Source organism: Prosopis cineraria, unplaced genomic scaffold, assembly GCF_029017545.1.
Source record: "Prosopis cineraria cultivar Desert tree isolate PC_DT_omini unplaced genomic scaffold, ASM2901754v1 PC5, whole genome shotgun sequence".
NCBI lineage: Eukaryota > Viridiplantae > Streptophyta > Magnoliopsida > Fabales > Fabaceae > Prosopis > Prosopis cineraria.
This window is the reverse complement of record NW_026555336.1, coordinates 7,818,322-7,837,308: the sequence shown is the minus strand read 5'-3', so window position 1 is coordinate 7,837,308 and position 18,987 is coordinate 7,818,322. Positions and strand designations below refer to the sequence as shown.

Below are 18,987 nucleotides of genomic sequence, written 5' to 3'. Positions count from 1 at the left end.
ATGTAAAAATATGATGTTGAGAATGAATACACACACTCCCTCTCCTCTATATTATAAATTTTTCTCTCTCACGATAAATGAAGTTTTGGAGTAAAAGATCAGAGAAATACAACATTCAAGGAGCCATATAGATACACTAATTAGAAATAAATTCTCCTCTTAGAAATTGAAAAATGTTAACTAATAACTAGCTTACATTAAGGACCAATAAATTTTCCTAGAAAATGCCTTATAATAAGAACAAGAGAGAATGTATATATGTGTAGGATCGCCACTCAGTACTTGGTTAATTAGCAACTCGTTGGGAAAGTAATTTTGCAATTTTCAGGTAAAGATATTTTCGTATTATTTTGGTTGACCAAATCCAACTGATTTCCAAACACACATAATCAAAACTATTTAGTGCCTAAAATAGATATATTAATCATCCAAATTAATTGAAAAGGAACCTTTTCTATATTTCAATCATTTGTTATAAGTTATTGAACTGTCATATGTATAACCTATTTATTGTATAGTATATCACAAGTCTTTTTTCTTATAATTTTACAGAACATATTTAATTTGATTATTTAAAAAACTTTTACTATTTTTTTGTTATTATTACATTTGGTAAAATGATATTATCATTAGTAAATAAATATCATAAGTTTACAGTTTACTAGATATCTAGCAAATATATTAATACATGGAATTTCGTGGGTTATATCAACGAAGAAATATTTAAAAAGGGGGGTGAAAAAGCAGAGGGCGAGGGTGGTAAAACTTTTGGGCTCTTGGCTATATGTTGTATTAAATTTGAGTCTCGTCAGGGGAAATTAAGGGTGAGAAAAATGTTACGACGTTAACATTACGAGCCGATTATTTTAATTAACAAACAATCTTGCCAGATAATCAATAACTTACAGCTTTATTACTGCTTCGAGACGAATTTCTCTTCAAGATATAGAAGATATATAGAATGAAAGGAAAAAGATCTCATCGAAAAAACGAATGAAAGGAAAAAGAATAAAAAATAAAAAAAGATTTTATAAATGTGAAATATTTATTTTTCCCTTGAGTTAACAAAGACTAATAACTAAAAGAGATATTGATACTAAGAATGAATGAATATAAAAGATATTACATATCACAATGCAATGAGATTTCCTTTACGTTGACGCTACCAAACTGGTTCACCTACAAAATAAGATAATCTCTAATCATATAATTAAAGAGAGACATTTAAACAAAGTAAAAGATCCTCATATATGTCAAATAAATTAAGATCCTCATAATTTAAACGGATATTAATTTTCTCTTCATAGTAAAAAGCAGAAAATTTGACTTGATTACAAAGGACTTTGAAAACCGATCAAAAGAGTTCAACTCACATTCATCTTAAAGCTTTGTTACTTAATCAGCACGAAGAATTAAGAAATGGGAAAAAAGTATAATTTTGCCTATAATAAAAACTTTCCTCATATCTGCATGTTAATTATCTCTTTTTCTTTGTATGAGTTTACCGGTGCCAACCCAAGCCTGAGGATGCAAGGGACACCTCGTGATGTTAATACCAGAACGTTAAACAAACAAACAAAAACAACATTCAAGTTTAATTCTGTGTTGTGCGTCTGATGTTGTGCTGCTATATATATAAGCTTAAGATGCTGGACAAAACAAGCAATAATGCAACAGTACGCAATGGCTAAACTAATATAATTAACAAGGAAGAACAATACCTGTATGTGAAGAAGAAGATGTCTTCTCTGCTGCAGAATGAAACATGAACATACATGTCTGTAGCTACTTGATAAAACAACCCACTTGTACCTATTTCTTTTGAATTCTGATAATATGGAAGCCGTGGCGCTCACTTATGTAGTTTTGTGGTTATTGAATTATATTACTTGGATATTGGACTTGTGAGTATATATAATGCTGACTTGCAGGAACAGTAGAGCAGATATCTTAAGAAGGAGCAAATGAATATTGTACGAGGAAGTGTAATTCAAGGGAAACAAGAATGATGAATCATGAATCAAGTAGATAATAATATCATGTGGGTGTCATTAAATGTAGTAACTATAGTAGCGAGTGAGAGTCAAAACTCTGAATTATCCTTTAAAGCAATGGCACACTCATTCACGACACAATCATGAGGCGTGCTCCTTTCAACTTATCATTCATGTTTCAACCCTTAGCTGAGATCTCTGATCAGTCTGAGATTGGCAGACACAGAGAGAGAGAGAGACCATCACCAGCATGCTTGTCAAAACGATGATTCCATGCATGGTTCAAAAGGGCAATTCAACCCCTTTACAGTTCAAATTTAACCTAGCTAGCTAAGTACATAGTTTGACTTCTCTCTCTCTCTATATATATATATATATGTATATATACACACACACCTCCACTCTAGACTCTATCCAATAGCCTTTCTTTGATAGTATTCTACGTACATTCATCTGTTCGTATATTTAGGCAGAAAATAATACAGAGGAATATGACTTCGTGTGCGTGCGTGTGTGTGATGCACACTAACCTTTTTTGATCTGTAACAACCATAGAGCATGTGTACTAGTGCTACATTTGAACTTAAGTTAGAACTCAAAATAGGATATAGTTTTCATCCAAAAAGGCTTAAACCCGGAACATTTTCTACTTTAAGCATGGAGTTATTTTCTGGGCTCAACCTAACAAAGTTGATGAAAATATATATTTGTATACTCGCCCAAGTTTTATATATACTCCCTCTATTAATTATTATAAGGTACTTTTAACTTAATTGCATCTCCCGATGAGCTAGTTCATTATCTTTAAAATAATATAATCATTTTTATATTTACTCTTATCCCTTGAATAAGGATATTTTTAGGAAAAAAATCTTATTAATTGAACCTTGAAAGACCCTAACATGATACTTTGAAAAAAAAATGCTTTATAATATTGAATGGAGAGAAGAAGTCACTTTTAACTATTCACTACAACCAAAAAAAAGATAGTTAAATCATTACTGTTGTCTGAAAAAGAAATAAATCTCCTAATTTATCCTTATTATATGTATCATTTTTAAAGAAATTTTCTTTCTTATATCTAACATTTTAATCAACTCATAGAAAATTGTAATTAAAATTTGAAGAAAATAATTAATTATCCACCTTTTTATGAAAATTAACTTACGATAAAAACAATTTCAGTTTATTCTAGAAGGTGACTCTACTTATTCTCCCTTACGAGCCAAACTTTGAAAGCCTTTTCATGTCCTTTATATAAAGCAAAGTTAGAGCAAATTAATATTTTTCCAATTTTACCTATTGTTTATTTATTATCATTTGAATTTCTAAAACAATTTATTATGATTATTAATTACAAAAAAGTGTAAAATTATGAAGTTATATATTTTAACAATTTTAACAATATAACTATCAATTCTTAATAAGCATAAGGCTAGTTAAATTTGCTTTATATAAAACTAGAGGGAATATAATAGAAAAGAAAAGAGTATATATTCTCTTCGGTGCAAGATATAATCAAATTTTAGAAAAAACTTGCATATCAATAATATCCTTATTCTAATAATATATATATATATATATATATTTATTTACTCTTAATTTTACTTATCAATGCACTTCATGATAAAAATAAATAAGCAAGATAAATTTATACAAGAATCCAACGAAGTCACTAAATACAATAGGTAAAACTAAAATAAAAAAATAATTTTATATATACTAAATTATTTATATTTTAAATTAAGATAAAGTGAAAAGGAAATGTTAGAGAGAGAGAGAGAGAGAGTTGAATGACTTTGGGTCTGAAAACCAAAACAAAAGGACCATTCGCCATGCCACATGGGAGACAGGGAGCGTGAATGAATAATTGGAGGAATTAAAAAAAAAATTGTTGTTTGATGAGTAAGATAACATTATTAAAAAACATGTGAACCTTAAACCAACCACATCATTATCAATCAGTTTCTTTAGTTTCCAAATCCCAAACCTCCATACTTCCTGGATTCCCACTTCTTCTCCTACTTATGTCCTTTCTTTATATATATATATATATATATATCTTTTCTGTCTTAATCACAATTACAAAAGGGCCTTTGATTTTAGTCCTCAAACAAACATTAATTCTTATGATACTTCGACATGTACAATACATTCAGATGCTTTCTATTTCAAACTTTTATGAGAAATTAGTCTTTTAGTCCTCCAACTTTAATTCACTTATAACTCATCCCTCAACTATGACTCGCTGTAACTCAGTCCTTCAATTATGACTCGCCTATAACTCAGTCCCTCAACTTTTGAATCACTTACAATTTAGTCCCTCAACTTTTGTTAATTTTTTTTTCATGTTAGTTTAGATCTCAATTAATGAGCAAGAGGAGGATATTTAGAATAATATATAAATATTTTTTTATCCCTCTCATTTGATAAAAAAATTTTAAAAAAAATTAAAAAATAAGGATCAAATTATAGGTGAATCAAAGTTAAGGGACTGAGTCGCAGCGAGTTATAGTTGAGGGACTGAGTTACAAGTGAGTTAAAAGTTGAGGGATTAAACGATTAATTTTTCCAACTTTATCTTTTTTATCGATATTGAGGTGTAAGTTGAGTAGGGTACGTTGCCCAAAACGCATTGCAACAATCATTGTCGTTATTTTTGTACTATACCACAGTATACATCATTCCATCAATAAGTCTATATATAGATATATATATATATACTTATCTCATCAATTGATGCTCCCCTGTTTCGTATTATACGATACTTTTTCTGAAGTATTCCTTCTGTCATAATTTATAAAATATTTTTAATAAAGTTATACATATTAATAAAATTTATTAAATATAATTTACAATCTTAATTTTTTTTATATACTTTCAAAAATATTGTTTATTAATAAGAGAGAGGGGTAATATTAACATAATTATCATTAATAAAATCTTTTTTTCCAAATGTCTAATATTTTGAAATAGAAAATCACCTCAAAAACTTCTAAAATGGAAAGGAGGGAATATTGTGTTAAAAAAATATATTTATATATATATAAGCTATTTTGGATCCTTCAAAGTGTACTTAATAAGATTTTTTCCAAAAAATTTTATTTAGGAATATAATGATAACATTTTTAAATTGAGATATGGATACTTTATTAAAACAAATATAAAAAAATGTATAATTTTAAATATCATTGACTAACCTACCAAAGTTGTAAATTAGCTAAATATACCTTATAACTCTAGACAGGGGTATATACTTATTAGTTATTATATTTTAACTAGTGATCTCGATTTTAAGGCCTAAATTTGTAATCATGATTTAAAAAAAAAACTCATTGAATTTGAAAGAGTTTCGTTACCTTTGTGGTTGTATATGCCCAATTCCTTTCAAATTAATAAGAGTCCAATGTGTAACTTCCAAATACCTTTGCTAAAGTAGATACACACACCATTGGCAATATACATAGTGAGGTACGAGAAAAACAAACAAATCAGCAACGTAGAATGGCAGGAGTTGGAGATTTAGGACATGTTGAAATTATTTTTATTTTATTATTATAAAATTATTATTTTACAGAACATGGTTTGAAAATTAAAAAATAATGAAAAAGTATATATTTTTTTTTCTTCCTTATTAATAACTTCAAACATTTAAAAGATTTTTTTTTTTCAGAACAATAGTTTATTTTTTTATTTTCAAAACATTTTTTAAAAACACATTACCTAATAAATTTTTTATTTTTTTATTTTGAAAAACAAAAAAATATTTTTAAAATAAATTACCAAGTAGCCTCTAGATTCTTTGAACTAAGAGTTACAACACAATTATAACTAGTAGTATTGATCAAAAGTGAGGGGCACTAAATGATGATAGAGAAAACTTTGCGGTGACGAAAGCACATGAAGTGTCGGTGTTCATATTTCAGGCCTGGATCATCATTCATCATATATATCATCAAAAGATGCACCAATTAATTAAAACCTATGTCACGCCAACACTACACATTTTTTTCTGATTCCAATGTCTTGGAAACAGCCGTAAAGGGAACAAGAGAATCTCAGTTTATCATGTCATGTTTCATCCTTTTTTGGTTATGAGTTTGTGGATCGACCGGAAAAGGGTTATTAATTCAGGGGTACTGAAATTACGAGAATCTCCTTTACAATTCAACAAGGCAAAGAAAAGTAAAGAGCAAGCAACTTGATTGATTTCTTCAGGAGAGGTTCTTGCTTGTTTCGAACATCGATCACTAGTTTGTGTGTCATGCCAATAGTTATCAGGTCGTTTTGTTACCTTCTCTTAATTTGAGCTTGGCTTCTAAGGACTCTCTTGTGTGTATCATCACAAGTTCCTACAGAAAGTCCAGCGGATTTTAATGAACACTCACCACTTTATAAGGCTCCAAAAAGGGATCTGACATGATCGATAAACTTGCAAGTTACTCACCTTCGGTCGTTGATCTAAAATTATGATGTGCCTTAATTAATCTTTCGTGTATATATTACTGATTGATAAATAACAATACATGTATTTATCTAGCCCAACCAACTATGTCTGATCTCTTGACACTGTTATTATCATTAATTACCTGAGAGAGACTTGAGGTAATTAAGGTTATCAAGCTACACCCATATGCACTGAATTTTCTTCTGGTGTTATCTTGTATTTCAGCATCAAAATCTCTCTTCTACAATTACAACTCTCTCTCTCCTCTCTCTCTCTCTCTCTCTCTCGTGTTTTTTTTTCTTATTTAGACGATAAAAAGCAATTATATTTACATGTTATTAACTTCTTATCACAAGTTTTTTTAACTCCCATGAAATGTTAGTAAGATTAAAAAAAAAAATGTTACACCCCTATCTCATTTTATGAGACATTTGTTGAAGTAATTTAATGTCCTAAAATATAAGACGTTAATTGAAATCCTTTCCATATTATATCTCATTGTTTCACTCTTTATCTAATTTTCTTTCCTCTCACTAATGAAAAATATTATTAAAAATTTATAACAAATTTAAAATTGTAAATTACATTTAATAAACTTCATTAATGTAATTTTGCCAAAAAAAAATCTTATAAAATTGGGATGGTTTGAGTATTAAAATATGTATTTAATAAGGATAAAATTAAAAATATATTATATTTTTAAATAAAATTTATGACTTTTAAGATTTTTTCCAGTTTCAATTAAACAAGTTAAAATTAATTTATAAATAAGATGAAAGAAACTAGATTTGGGCTGTTTGAAATCAATCAATGTGAAATGTGAGACTCTCAAGAGGCCAGGAAGCAAGACATAATTTGGCTTCCAAAATTTCATATATAAAAGTTTGTATTATTGTATATGCTTCCACTATCAAGTCCCTAGCACCTAACAAACAGAGACTCCAGGTTGGATGAGCCCCATTTGTCTCTCTTTTCACGCAACAAAGAGAGACTGGTGGACCCTAAATCCTAATTAAGACAGTAATAAACAACACAAACTCTACAAAAAATCAACAAGTATCTCAGTGGTTTCAATAACGGTAGTTTGATTAACACGCACCATTATTACAGTGGACATGATATTTCAAAGCCCTCAGATGCTTCAATTGGGATCTCTAACAATACATACGTATGTACACAATATGTGTATTGCCGCAAATTAGTATAATTAATGCTCCAATCAAACAACTATTTTGCATCACAAAGACCCGTTGATTCATCACAGAAACCATCTCGATCGAGCAGTTTCTGAGGCGGCGCGCTTAACAATGGAGAAGATGGGGAACCATATGCACTTCTTCTTTTGTTCCCACAACCTAAGCTTGCCCTCGTGCTTACTCCTGTTACAGGATTTGTGCCGCTAGCATACTTGCATAGAGCCTACACAAAAGCAAGCATGCTATTCATTAGTTGATTCCTTGTGGGCCGGCTTGGTTGTTAGAAAGGAAGGAAACGGGATGGATCAAAGAAACAAAGGCAAAAATAAAACGACTAAGATGTGGATGGAAATAAGTTAACAATGTTTATGAATAGGGAAGTATAATTTAGTTTATAGTGCGATGATTCCCACATTTATGTCATGTGGTATTGGATTTTATCATTCTTGTTATGAGAGGAGGGGGTAATTAAGTTTATTTTTGTTTTCATTTATTTAACTCATTACATTCATATTCTTTGAAACAACCAAACGGCTCCTAAGTATCAAAATGCCTAAGAACCAGCACGATCAGAAATCTGGCTGACACATTTCAAATCAATTGCAATGGACTCTTCCATAAGTCAATGGCATTATATGAAGCAAAAGTGGGAGCCATGAATGATGGCCAAACAGTGAAAGTACAGTCAATGGCGTTACCAGCTTTTGGGGAAGGTCCAAAACAGCATCACTAAAGTCAGCCCCTTCAACGACGGCACCTCCAAGATCACTACGTGTGAGGACTGTTCTAACTAGAATGGCATTTGTGAGATTAGCTTCATTGAGAACCTAGAGACCCCAGAAAATCAGATAATTAATTCAATACACACACACACCACACACACACACACATAAACGAACATTGATAAACATAAAAGTTTAATGCCAGATCAACTCACCATTCGATCCATCAATGTATCACTTAAATCAGCACCTGCAGGATATCAAAACAAAATTTAGAGTCAAGATAATTCATTGTTTAGGTAACAGAACTTGGAAACACATACCCGCACACGCAGGATCACTACATGTATATGCATATGTACATAGAAGAGCACTGAAAGGAAAAGGTTGAATATTGAAGCATGATTTCCTCATCAACCAAGGCTTGTCATCCCTCAAACATGTTTGGCGGATAGATAGGACGAGAGTCAATAATTGAAATTCTCTGATGTACAGTTAATAACCCAAATTTCTCACCACACTCAGTTTCCCAGCCCCAGCCAGTTCAATCCTTCAATATTTCACATTCACAGAGGAGACGGCCCGGTACCTCCGGTACCTCTTCCTACAAATCCACCATTTGCATCTTGAATATGAACATCCTGGTCACAAGCCCCACACAAGAGAGATGGAGTAGTATTTGTTGGCAAGCCTCAGTTCTATGAAGCACAAGGCTTTGGGAGGGAGCGAGCAAGAGCGTGCACGCACACACGGGAGAAGGTGTAGCATTTGTTGGCAAGCCTCAGTTCTATGAAGCACAAGGCTTTGGGAGCATGATGTTGGTTAGGAGTGTTTGCAGGATGGGATAAGACCAGGACACTCCTGTCCCATGTCCTATCCCAAAAAATGACCTGCCTAAATTTTTATCTCGTGTCGCATCTCGAAAGTCGTCGCACAAGGCTTTGAGAGCATGATGTTGGTTAGGAGTGTTTGCGGGATGGGACGAGACCAGGACACCCCTATCCCATGTCCCATCCCAAAAAATGACCTGATTGAATTTTTGTCCCGTGTCGCATCTTGAAAGTCGTCCCATCCCGTTAGGAACTAGGACAAAACCGAGATGTTGGAACGTCCCACCGATTCAATAAAGCAAACAATGTAAGAAAAAAACCTAGATAACATTTATTAAAATTTAAAAAAAAACACCACAACACCGAGTACATAAATCACAACAATTTAAAGTCAATTATTAAATTACATCATCATAACTATAAATGTATAACATATAATGATAGCAATTACAAGTAATCTCTAAACTATAAGAGCAACAACAATAGATAAGTCAAACACGATATCAAGTTATTATTTTTCTTCTTTAATTAAGATATATTAAGCTAGTGACTCTTTTCAAAATAAAGCAAGATGTGTGATATAAACAAAAGTTATTAAATAAATAGATATACAAATAAATTATATTAATATAACGAATATATTATAAAGAAAGATATTACCTTATATTGCTTACTCTATGTCAGTGAAATTACCAATATAAAAAACTTTTAGTTTTAAACAAGAATTGCACATATTGAAATTATAATTAATATAAGTATAAATTAAATTAATATCATTAATATATTAAATTATATTTTTTAAAATAAAAAATAATATATTAAATATATATATAATATTTAGGGCAGGATGGGACAAGACATTCTGAGGGCAAACTCGTACCCCATCTCACAAAGTCTCGTCTCGATTATTTTTAAACAAGGACAAGACCTATCCCAATATGATCGAAATGAAATCAGGCCTATTCAAACAAGTACAAGTTGAATGCCTCTTTTGGTAGTGGGATCAAAACAAAGTGGTCGAGATAGAGCACATGGAATTTGTTGTGCAATGGATTGTAATTAAGACCTTGCAAGAATAGAGGATATATTGAGGCACTTGTTGCACAGATGGGTGTTTGAATTTTGACTGAGCAAGTAAGGCACATAAAAACAAAAACAAGAAGAAGCACGGCACATAAGTGGCAAGTGTTAATCATTCTATTGGACATATATGAATGGAGTTAACAAGGAACAGAGAAAAGATTTAAAGGCAAATTTGAAAAAAATTTTAGGACAAAAATCAGTTTTTGGACAATCTCTTTATTGGGAAAAATATACAAATATTATAATGATAAAGAAGTAAAGGGAGACTTATACTTAGGTCTCCCACAACACAATTAAATATCACAAGCTCCATTAACAATTTTGGTTATCCTTTCGCTAACTTATCAATGAACTTTGTAGTATTTAATTGTGTTATGAAAGACTTAGGTGTAATTCTTCCTTTTTATAATGATCATAAAAGATGCGTTACTATCTCTGTCCGTCAGCATACTTCCTTTACCATTTGGTGTGGGAATGAACGAAAGAATCTTTAAGCAATATTATCAATTTTCATCACTCTTTTTGTATTCATCCTTCCTCGTAGTTTGGTTCCTCCCAAGTCATCCCACAACCCAAAGTCATGTTACAGTTTTTTTTTAATACATCTTACATAAATATTACACACGCACACATATTTACATGCATGTATGAAGCAATGATTCTTGGGAAGCTGTTCAAATATGATGATGAAGTCACAACCTTTTATTTACAAAAAAGCAGTGTATACCTGTAAAATTTGCCTTGTACGCAACAGCTTTCTCAAGATACGCACCATTAAAAGTTGAACCGCTGAAATCAGATTCCCTCATATCAGCAGCTGTGAAATTGGCTCTTCTGTATCAGTCATTTGGAATGATTATAAACAGGACTTCACTAAATTCCCACTCTGTTGGATTCCAAATAATATGCTGTAAATGTGATTGCTAATAAAAGTTGGCGTATCTCACTTTTCTGTTCTGCTGATCATATATATATCCCTTGATTCTTTTTGAAAATTTGTTTGTGTTTATAAAATTCAATTTTAAAATAATATCCCTATATCTCCTAAAATTCTAAATCTATTGCATATACCCAATTCATTCAATTTACACATACAGTTCTTTCTATTATTTGGAATTAAGCCTTTGAACCAATTAAATCCACATATATACTTTCTTCTTTTTTACTTTTAATTTTCTCTTACAAGATCCTTTTTGTCCCCAGTTTCCTTTTTATTTTCATTTGTAGATGCTTTTGAGCCTCCGCATCTACTTATCTCTAAATAATAAATACCAATAATACACGGCAACGACATGCTTTCAGTTCTCACTCTTAACTTTGAGGGTGCTAAAGAAAATCTCTCTTCATAAGAATGTTAGAAATAAAGTGCCTTCAAATTTGGGAGCTCAATGAGTCATTTTAATCTTAAATGTCAAGTTGCTGATTTGTCATTTTTCAATTGTAGGTAAGCGTTAGTTATTTTAAAATATTATCATCTACCGCTAACATGAAGTAAAAAATAATAGGTAAATTATTTGAATTTCTAATACTTCATTGAATTGTATATAGTAAAAATATACTCTCTCTGGTCCAAATTATAAGCAATTTTTGGGGGGGGAAAATACCACATACCAATACAGTTCAAAATATGAGCAGTTTTTGTGAAAAAAAAATCCATATACTTATAAAGTCCTCATTCCCATTAACATATATATTGTTTCTCTTTTTTACCTTCAATACTAATTACCAATGCACTTTATAATAAATAAGAGATATATTAGCACAAACATCTAGATTAATAAGTATAAGGGATAAAATGGAAAAAAATTTACATATAATAGGTTGCTTGTATTTTGAACTAATATTAATTGAGGAAAAATGCTTATATTTTAGAGTGGGGGGAGTATTCAATAAGATACGAAAAGAGGGGGAAAAAAATTACCCTTCATCTAAACATCAGCATCTAGTATCCTACATCAAGTTTCATGATAAAACAGAACCCTTTAAAACAAGAATAAATTGGGATTAATTTAAAAATTTGTTATGAACCTTAAAAAATTTTACTCTTCCAATCTAATAATCAAGAAATCATACAATAAACTTGCCCCCAGCTAGAGTCTTGACTATATCACAATGGCTGGCTGGATCATTTACCTGAAATTTTCGTTCACATGGACAGCTTTCCTGCAAAAAGTAAACACAAATCGAAGCGACATATTCAGAAATTCTTGTTTCACATGACACAAAAGAGGAAATAATCCAGAATTTCTCCAGAAACGAACTTGAGGTCAGCAGAACCAAACTGAGCAGCAGATCCAATCCCAAATTCACCCGTGTTTCAGCCTCAAATTTGTTCAGTTCAGCAAGAGCTGTTAGGTCGGCGCCGAAGGTAATAACCGCCCGCCGCCGCCAACGTGGCGGAAACCAGTTTCCCCCCCCCATTTCTTTGAATCTGCAATATCAGAAGGCAATCCATTCTCTCTTTCAGTCTCAAAATCAGAACAATCTCTTCCTATTTTAATGAAACTGGACAAATTGAAAACAAAATATTGCAAATATGTCGTTATTAGATGTACTCACCAGTGTTTGAGTTGATTTGGCAGACAGGAGAAAAGGGCTTTGAATGAGACTTTAAAGTGGAAGAGACGTGAAGAGATTTAATAGATAGTGGAGATATTGAATTCAAAGCCATGGCGACAGAAGAATGGAGGAAGGTGAAGCGAGGTGATGGCAGCAGTTCACTGCTTTATCTTTGGAGGGAAGGACAATGGTGAAATGGTGGAATGTTGATGAAAGCGTCGCTACGTTATCTGGTTCTAGAGATGCCACGTCACTCTTTTTTTGGGCCTGTGAAGCACATCATCAGCCCAATTTATAGTGTGAGACTGTGAGCCCATTAGCTTGGTTTCGCTACACGTGTTTGTGTTGTGTGTGAGAGCCCATTAGCTCGGTTTCGCTATACACACGTGTTTGTGTTGTGTGTGAGAGCCCATTAGCTCAGTTTCGCTATACACACACGTACGCGTGTGTGTGTGTGTTGGGGGGGGGGGGACTAGCTTCCCATGACCAAGCCTACGCCTTCATCACTGAAAAAAACAAAAAAAAAAATCTAAAATATGCAAATAATAAATAAATAAATAAATAATACCATGTGTGATTAGAAGCATCAATTAGAGCTGGTTCGGTTTTAAAAAGAACAGCCTTTGAAGGATGAAGGCCTAAACGAGTTAACCTTGTAAAGCTCGATTATACTTCAGAGCTCAATTTTGATCAGCCTGACTTTAGCCCTTAGAACCTAAGCCCTATATATTTTTTATTTTTTAATTTAAAAATCTAAAAAATACATTTAAAATTCTAAAAAATTTATTACACATAACATTAAATTTATAAAAACAAATTTAAATCTAATAAAAAACAACATCACAAAATTAATATCGATAACAATCAAACTTTGCTGCCATCATTAAAAAAATCTTAATAATTTTTATTATCATCAATATCAATATAATCTTATCACTCTCTTTGTGGAGTTTTAATAGTGGCAAAGAGATTAAACTCTTCATATATTCTTTCTTCATCTCCATGAAATGAGGTTAAGGTTTTAAACTTAGTGTAGTATTTAATTTTTTTAATATTAAAATATAAAAAAATTTAAAAAGGGTTGGCCTTTTTGTTTTAGGATTTAAAAGATCAACTCTTTTAAACCTAAATTATTATTTTACACTCTAAAATAGCGACTTGATTATAAATTTTTGTTGACCCTAAAAGGGTCGTCCTAATGAGCTTGACCATAATTAACAACTCTAATTGTAATAATTATTTTGTAGCTTCTTGGGACTTGTTTGGCATTTTATTTTTTTGCAAAAAACACATTTGCCCCCAACTATTAAAAACGATAGCAAGTTAAGATTGGGGAATGGCTATTTTATTTGAGGAAATGAATAAAATAGAATAGAAAATAGTGTCTCTTTGTAAATTTATATATCAATGAAATACTGAGAATCAGTGACAAGTTAAGATTGTAAGATGACTACTTTGTTTAAGTAAAAGACTAAAACGGAATATAATAAACGACAAGTGCCTCTTCGTAACTTTATTTATCAATGAAATCCAACTAGTAAAAATCTGTGACAAGTTAAAATTGAAAATTAACTTTATATTGTGAGAAATAATTAAAATGAAATAATAAATGACAAGTGTCTCTTTGCAAAAAAATTTATTAGTACACTCAACTACTTAAAAACAGTGATAAGTTAGGATTACGAAATGACTACTTTTTTTTTGAGATGTAATTTAAACAAAATAACAAATGACAAATGTCTCTCTGCAATTTCTTTTATCATGAAATCTAACTACTAAAAATATGTGACAAGGTTGAGAGATGACTACTTTCTTTAAAAAAATGACTAAAATAAAATAAAAAATGCTAAATGCCTTTTTGCAAATTTATTTATAAGTGAAGTTCAACTGTTAAAACTCAATGACAAGTTAAAGAGTGAGAAATGACTTTTGTTTTTTCGGGAAAAAGGACTAAAAAGGAATAGCAAAATGTTATGCAGTTTGACAAGCGTTTTTTTTTTTTTTTTTTTGAAGGGGTAAAAAACTCCTACGCATTAAAACTAGATGATCAAGAAGCTAAGTTCTCAGGAATTACAAAATAATTATTACATTTTGTAATACTTATTTATTATTTGTTTATTTCAAACATATTTTTTTGTCATTCTAAAAAAAATTGATCTAAGTGGTCGAAATTTTTCATTTAAGTAAGTAAATAGCTAGGGGTTTAAATCCTAGCAATTGTATATGTAATAAATTAGTTAAAAAATATTTATCATTTGATCTTAGTACTTAGAGGAGATAATACTTGTTATCGACGGAACACACCTTTTATTATAAAGGGGAAAAAATCAAGAAGAGATTACATGGGAATTGGCTCAGCGGAATGAGCCAAAAGGAGATGTTGAATGCCAATGCTTCCTCCAATTTAGTGAGGAGCAATTAAGAGACTCCTTCATCAGAAGTAATAGGTAGTTACAGACCGTGCTTACGGAGCTAGTGAGCAATCGCATTGCCGACTGTTTGCTAATTAGGCATCAATCAATTGCCTTGTTGCACACCATGACTCTGTTTTGAGTAAGGTGTATTTCATGAGGATTTCTTGTAGTTTTGTCGATTTATTTGAATCTTTCTCATAAATAAATATGTGTTATGAGAATTTTCTTCAAGCTTTTCTTAAGGCTCATTTTTCATGAGAAATCTGAGGTATAATTTTTGTTAGGGATTTTCTTCAAACAACTTTTTTTTTTTTGTTTTTTCCCATTTGGAGAACAATTTATCAAACTTATATGTCTTAGTTTTATATATAATTTTTCAGAACATTTATTCAAACAAGTGTTTTTCTATTTTTTTTCCAAAACTTGTTCCACGAAATACAACAATTTCAAACAAGCTATGTCGTTTTGGCACGGATGTGTTTACCTCTAGTCTATTAAGATAAATTATCTTAACCAATAAGGTTGGGTCTAGTGAAAGGAACTAATCCTTCATAATGAATTAATGTTTAAATTCCTATGAGGAGAGGCATCTACATTTAGTATCCAATTGTATCTCAAACAAGATTGTCTCTAATAAAAAAAAACTAATGATCAACACAAGAAATTAAGACAACCCATGTGAACACTGTATTCTTTTCAAACATTTTTAATAATAATAAAATAAAAAAATGAAATTTTAGTAATATAGATAAAATAAAAAAATTTTAATAGGGTTTGATTTTATTTTAACTTAGATGATTTTTTTGTTAATTAAGATTTTATTTCTTTTAATTCATCAAAACCACCGAAAAATATATAAAAAAAAAAAAAAAATAAAATTTAATTCTTTTTAAGATTATATTTTAAAATAATAACAATAATAATAATGATCTAACAAATTTTTAAAATCTTACTTAAATTTTAAAAAATCTCTCCCAAATTATCTTAACTATTTAAAAATATTGAGAATTAATTTTAAAAGTTAATTTTTATTTCTCTCCTTAAATCTTGTTATTTTTTATTTAAAAAAATATGTCTGTTAATTTAATTTTTAAAATCAATTAACAAAAACATTAAAAGGCAAAAAAAAGGGGGTCACCAGATGAAACGCTAATCCCTAGCCTAAAAGGCTTTTCCCTCAGCAAACGCAGAGAGCGCACACACACAAGTCAGGGCAGACAGGGATAGAGCAGAAACGTAGAAGGTAAACGCCACTGGATGCAACAACCTGAGAGGAGTGAGAGCACACAATCAGTTTTCCATCTCCCACACAAGCCTCTGAAGCCAAATTTGGTAATGAATCTGGTAAGATTTCAAAGATTAATGGCAGTCTTCATCTACAAAAGAGGGTGAGAGGATTTTCAAGCAAAAAAAAAACGCACAAGTAAGGGGGTTGGGTTTGAAGAGAAGAAAAACTGAAAGATTGAGGAAGTAAGGAGGATTTTCTGGAGATTGACCAAAAAAAAAGAGGTTTTGAGTGATGGATTTTCTGGAGGTTGAGACTGAAAGAAAGGATTTCTAGGAGAAGAGATTGAGAAGTTTCTTAAAAAAAGGAGAGAGACCGAGAGTTTAAACCAAAGTATTGAGAGGATTTCTGGGAGAAGAGATCGAGAAGGGGAGGAAGAGAGACAGCTTGCGGAGAGTCTAAGGAATAGAGACCGAAGATCTAAGGAATTTCTAGGAATTTTTCAGAAGAGAGGCAGAGATTGAAGTCTTTGTTCATTATAGTACGTTCGAATTCTATGCTTTTATCCTAAATATTCTAGTTCTTCTTGTATCATATATCATAATGCTATTGTGCAGAATAGAGATTTTCAAATCTATAGAGCTAGAAATTACATGGAAGTTATATTAGTTCTACGTATACCTGTCCTGTATCTTTGTAGAGATGTTGATCATTTTATTGGAACATATAATGGTCAATCAAATTCTTTCCTTTATGATTTTCTATTTGTCCAGCTTATCTAATCCATTGAATCATGCGTGCCTTTAAGTGATTTCTTTGCTATAAGGTTTTTGATTTTCTTTTTTGGAATGACTTGTCTTTTGAAATTGCTATGGATTAATAGTAACTCAAGATAAAGGATTTCTACATGTAACCTTAATTTTTTTTTATGAGGGAATCTTTGTTGTAATGAGCATGAGATTTTTGTCTTGAATCCTGTGATAGAACTATGTGTATTCTTGAGTATTCTTGTTGATGTATTGGTTAGAGAGCCACACATCATTTCAGTTTATTCGGTGATGATAAAAATCATAGTTAAATCAATTTATTAGCTATCATACGTTGATCATGTCTCAATATTAAGATTTCCTTGTTCTGGACATACTATTTCAAAAATGAGAAAATAGTGGAGAAAAATGTAGTGATGATTGTTAAAATGAAATGAATTTCCAAATGAAAACTTTGCTTGCTGTCCTAATTAGCTTGATCTGATTATCAATATATTCCTACCATGGATTTGTCTCTAACAATGAAGAAGTTATCCTACTTATTAGAGCATGCATTTGAGTTTGATTTGTAAGATGTGTTTAGTATAAAAGATCTGCTAGTAGGTGGCAGTAGAGTTTTGATCCTTGTGTCTCTTTAAGGGGTCTTTTACGTAGATTACCACTGTGTTTATTTTTATAAGTTTCACTACGCCTTCCTTCATTATTGTGGATTAATATGCTATTATTTGAGCTTTTCTTATAAAAGGTTGAGGAGGGAATTCGATTTTTAAGGGGATTTCATTTTTACAATTGGAATACAATACAAATATATATATATATATATATGAAGGAGAAAAAAATTATTCATTATTTGCTGTGTGAGAGTTTAAATATTTCTGCGAGCATTAAGAATGATCTCATACTGTAAAAATCAATAAGATTTTGCAAGTGTGAAGATCAATTTTGTGTACATTAAAAATGGGTTCCAATGACTCACTATTAAAATTAACTTTCTTTTTATCATCAATAAAATATTTAAGTTGTATGTGAGATTTTAAGAATTTTTATGTAGACTTAAATTAATCACATCATCATGTGGGATAATAAGTCTTTATAGATGTTTTGATTAATTTTCATATATTAAATAAATAAATGATTTTTGTAAATAAAATAGTAAATGTTTTTTTAATGTATTTTAAATTATAATTACATTCACTAATGACATTTTTAAGTCATGTGAGATTTTTAAATTTTCATAGACCTTTAAAATAATTATATTACCACGTGAATTAATAAAGTTTCGTAGGTATAATGATTAAGATTTCATATAAAAAATATATTACATGCATAATAAATCTAGTAAATTAATAAAAATATATTTAAATAAATTTAATTTTTTTATCGTGTGAGATTTTAGAATCTTCGCAGATATATAGAATAATTATATTATTGTATGAATCAATAAGGCTTTGTAGGTATAGCAATTTAATTTCAATCATAGAATATAAAAAAATAATAATAATTTAAACCCTTTCCCTTATCCCAAAAATTTAAAAATAGAGAAATTAATTAAAATTAAATCACTTTTTGCAATTTCAAACATACATATCAAAATTTTAGAAAATTATTTTATTTGTAAAATGAGGAATTATTTTTAATTAATTTCTCTTTAAAAAAATATTTTTACTAAAAAACTTATAATCCCGAACTATGTAGACTTTAATTCCAATCACAAGGTACGTAGATCTCAAAGTTAAATTTTGAGTCAAGT

The 18,987-nt window shown here is 30.4% G+C and overlaps 1 protein-coding gene and 1 long non-coding RNA gene across 2 annotated transcripts; both read right to left on the bottom strand.

The window, feature by feature from the left end:
* Positions 1-1,011: 1,011 nt before the first annotated feature.
* LOC129310688 (uncharacterized) lies at positions 1,012-1,944 on the bottom strand. The gene is made up of 2 exons (XR_008593167.1): positions 1,722-1,944; positions 1,012-1,179 (listed from the first exon to the last, which is right to left on the bottom strand). It is a non-coding gene; the product is annotated as an uncharacterized LOC129310688 (long non-coding RNA).
* Positions 1,945-7,479: 5,535 nt separating this feature from the next.
* On the bottom strand, positions 7,480-13,021 carry LOC129311765 (thylakoid lumenal protein TL20.3, chloroplastic). The gene is given in 10 exon segments (XM_054954217.1): positions 7,480-7,860; positions 8,336-8,464; positions 8,575-8,609; positions 11,000-11,106; positions 12,406-12,435; positions 12,534-12,588; positions 12,591-12,654; positions 12,656-12,688; positions 12,690-12,703; positions 12,832-13,021. Coding segments are annotated over 10 exon segments (771 nt in total). The 5' UTR covers positions 12,944-13,021; the 3' UTR covers positions 7,480-7,668.
* Positions 13,022-18,987: the final 5,966 nt, after the last annotated feature.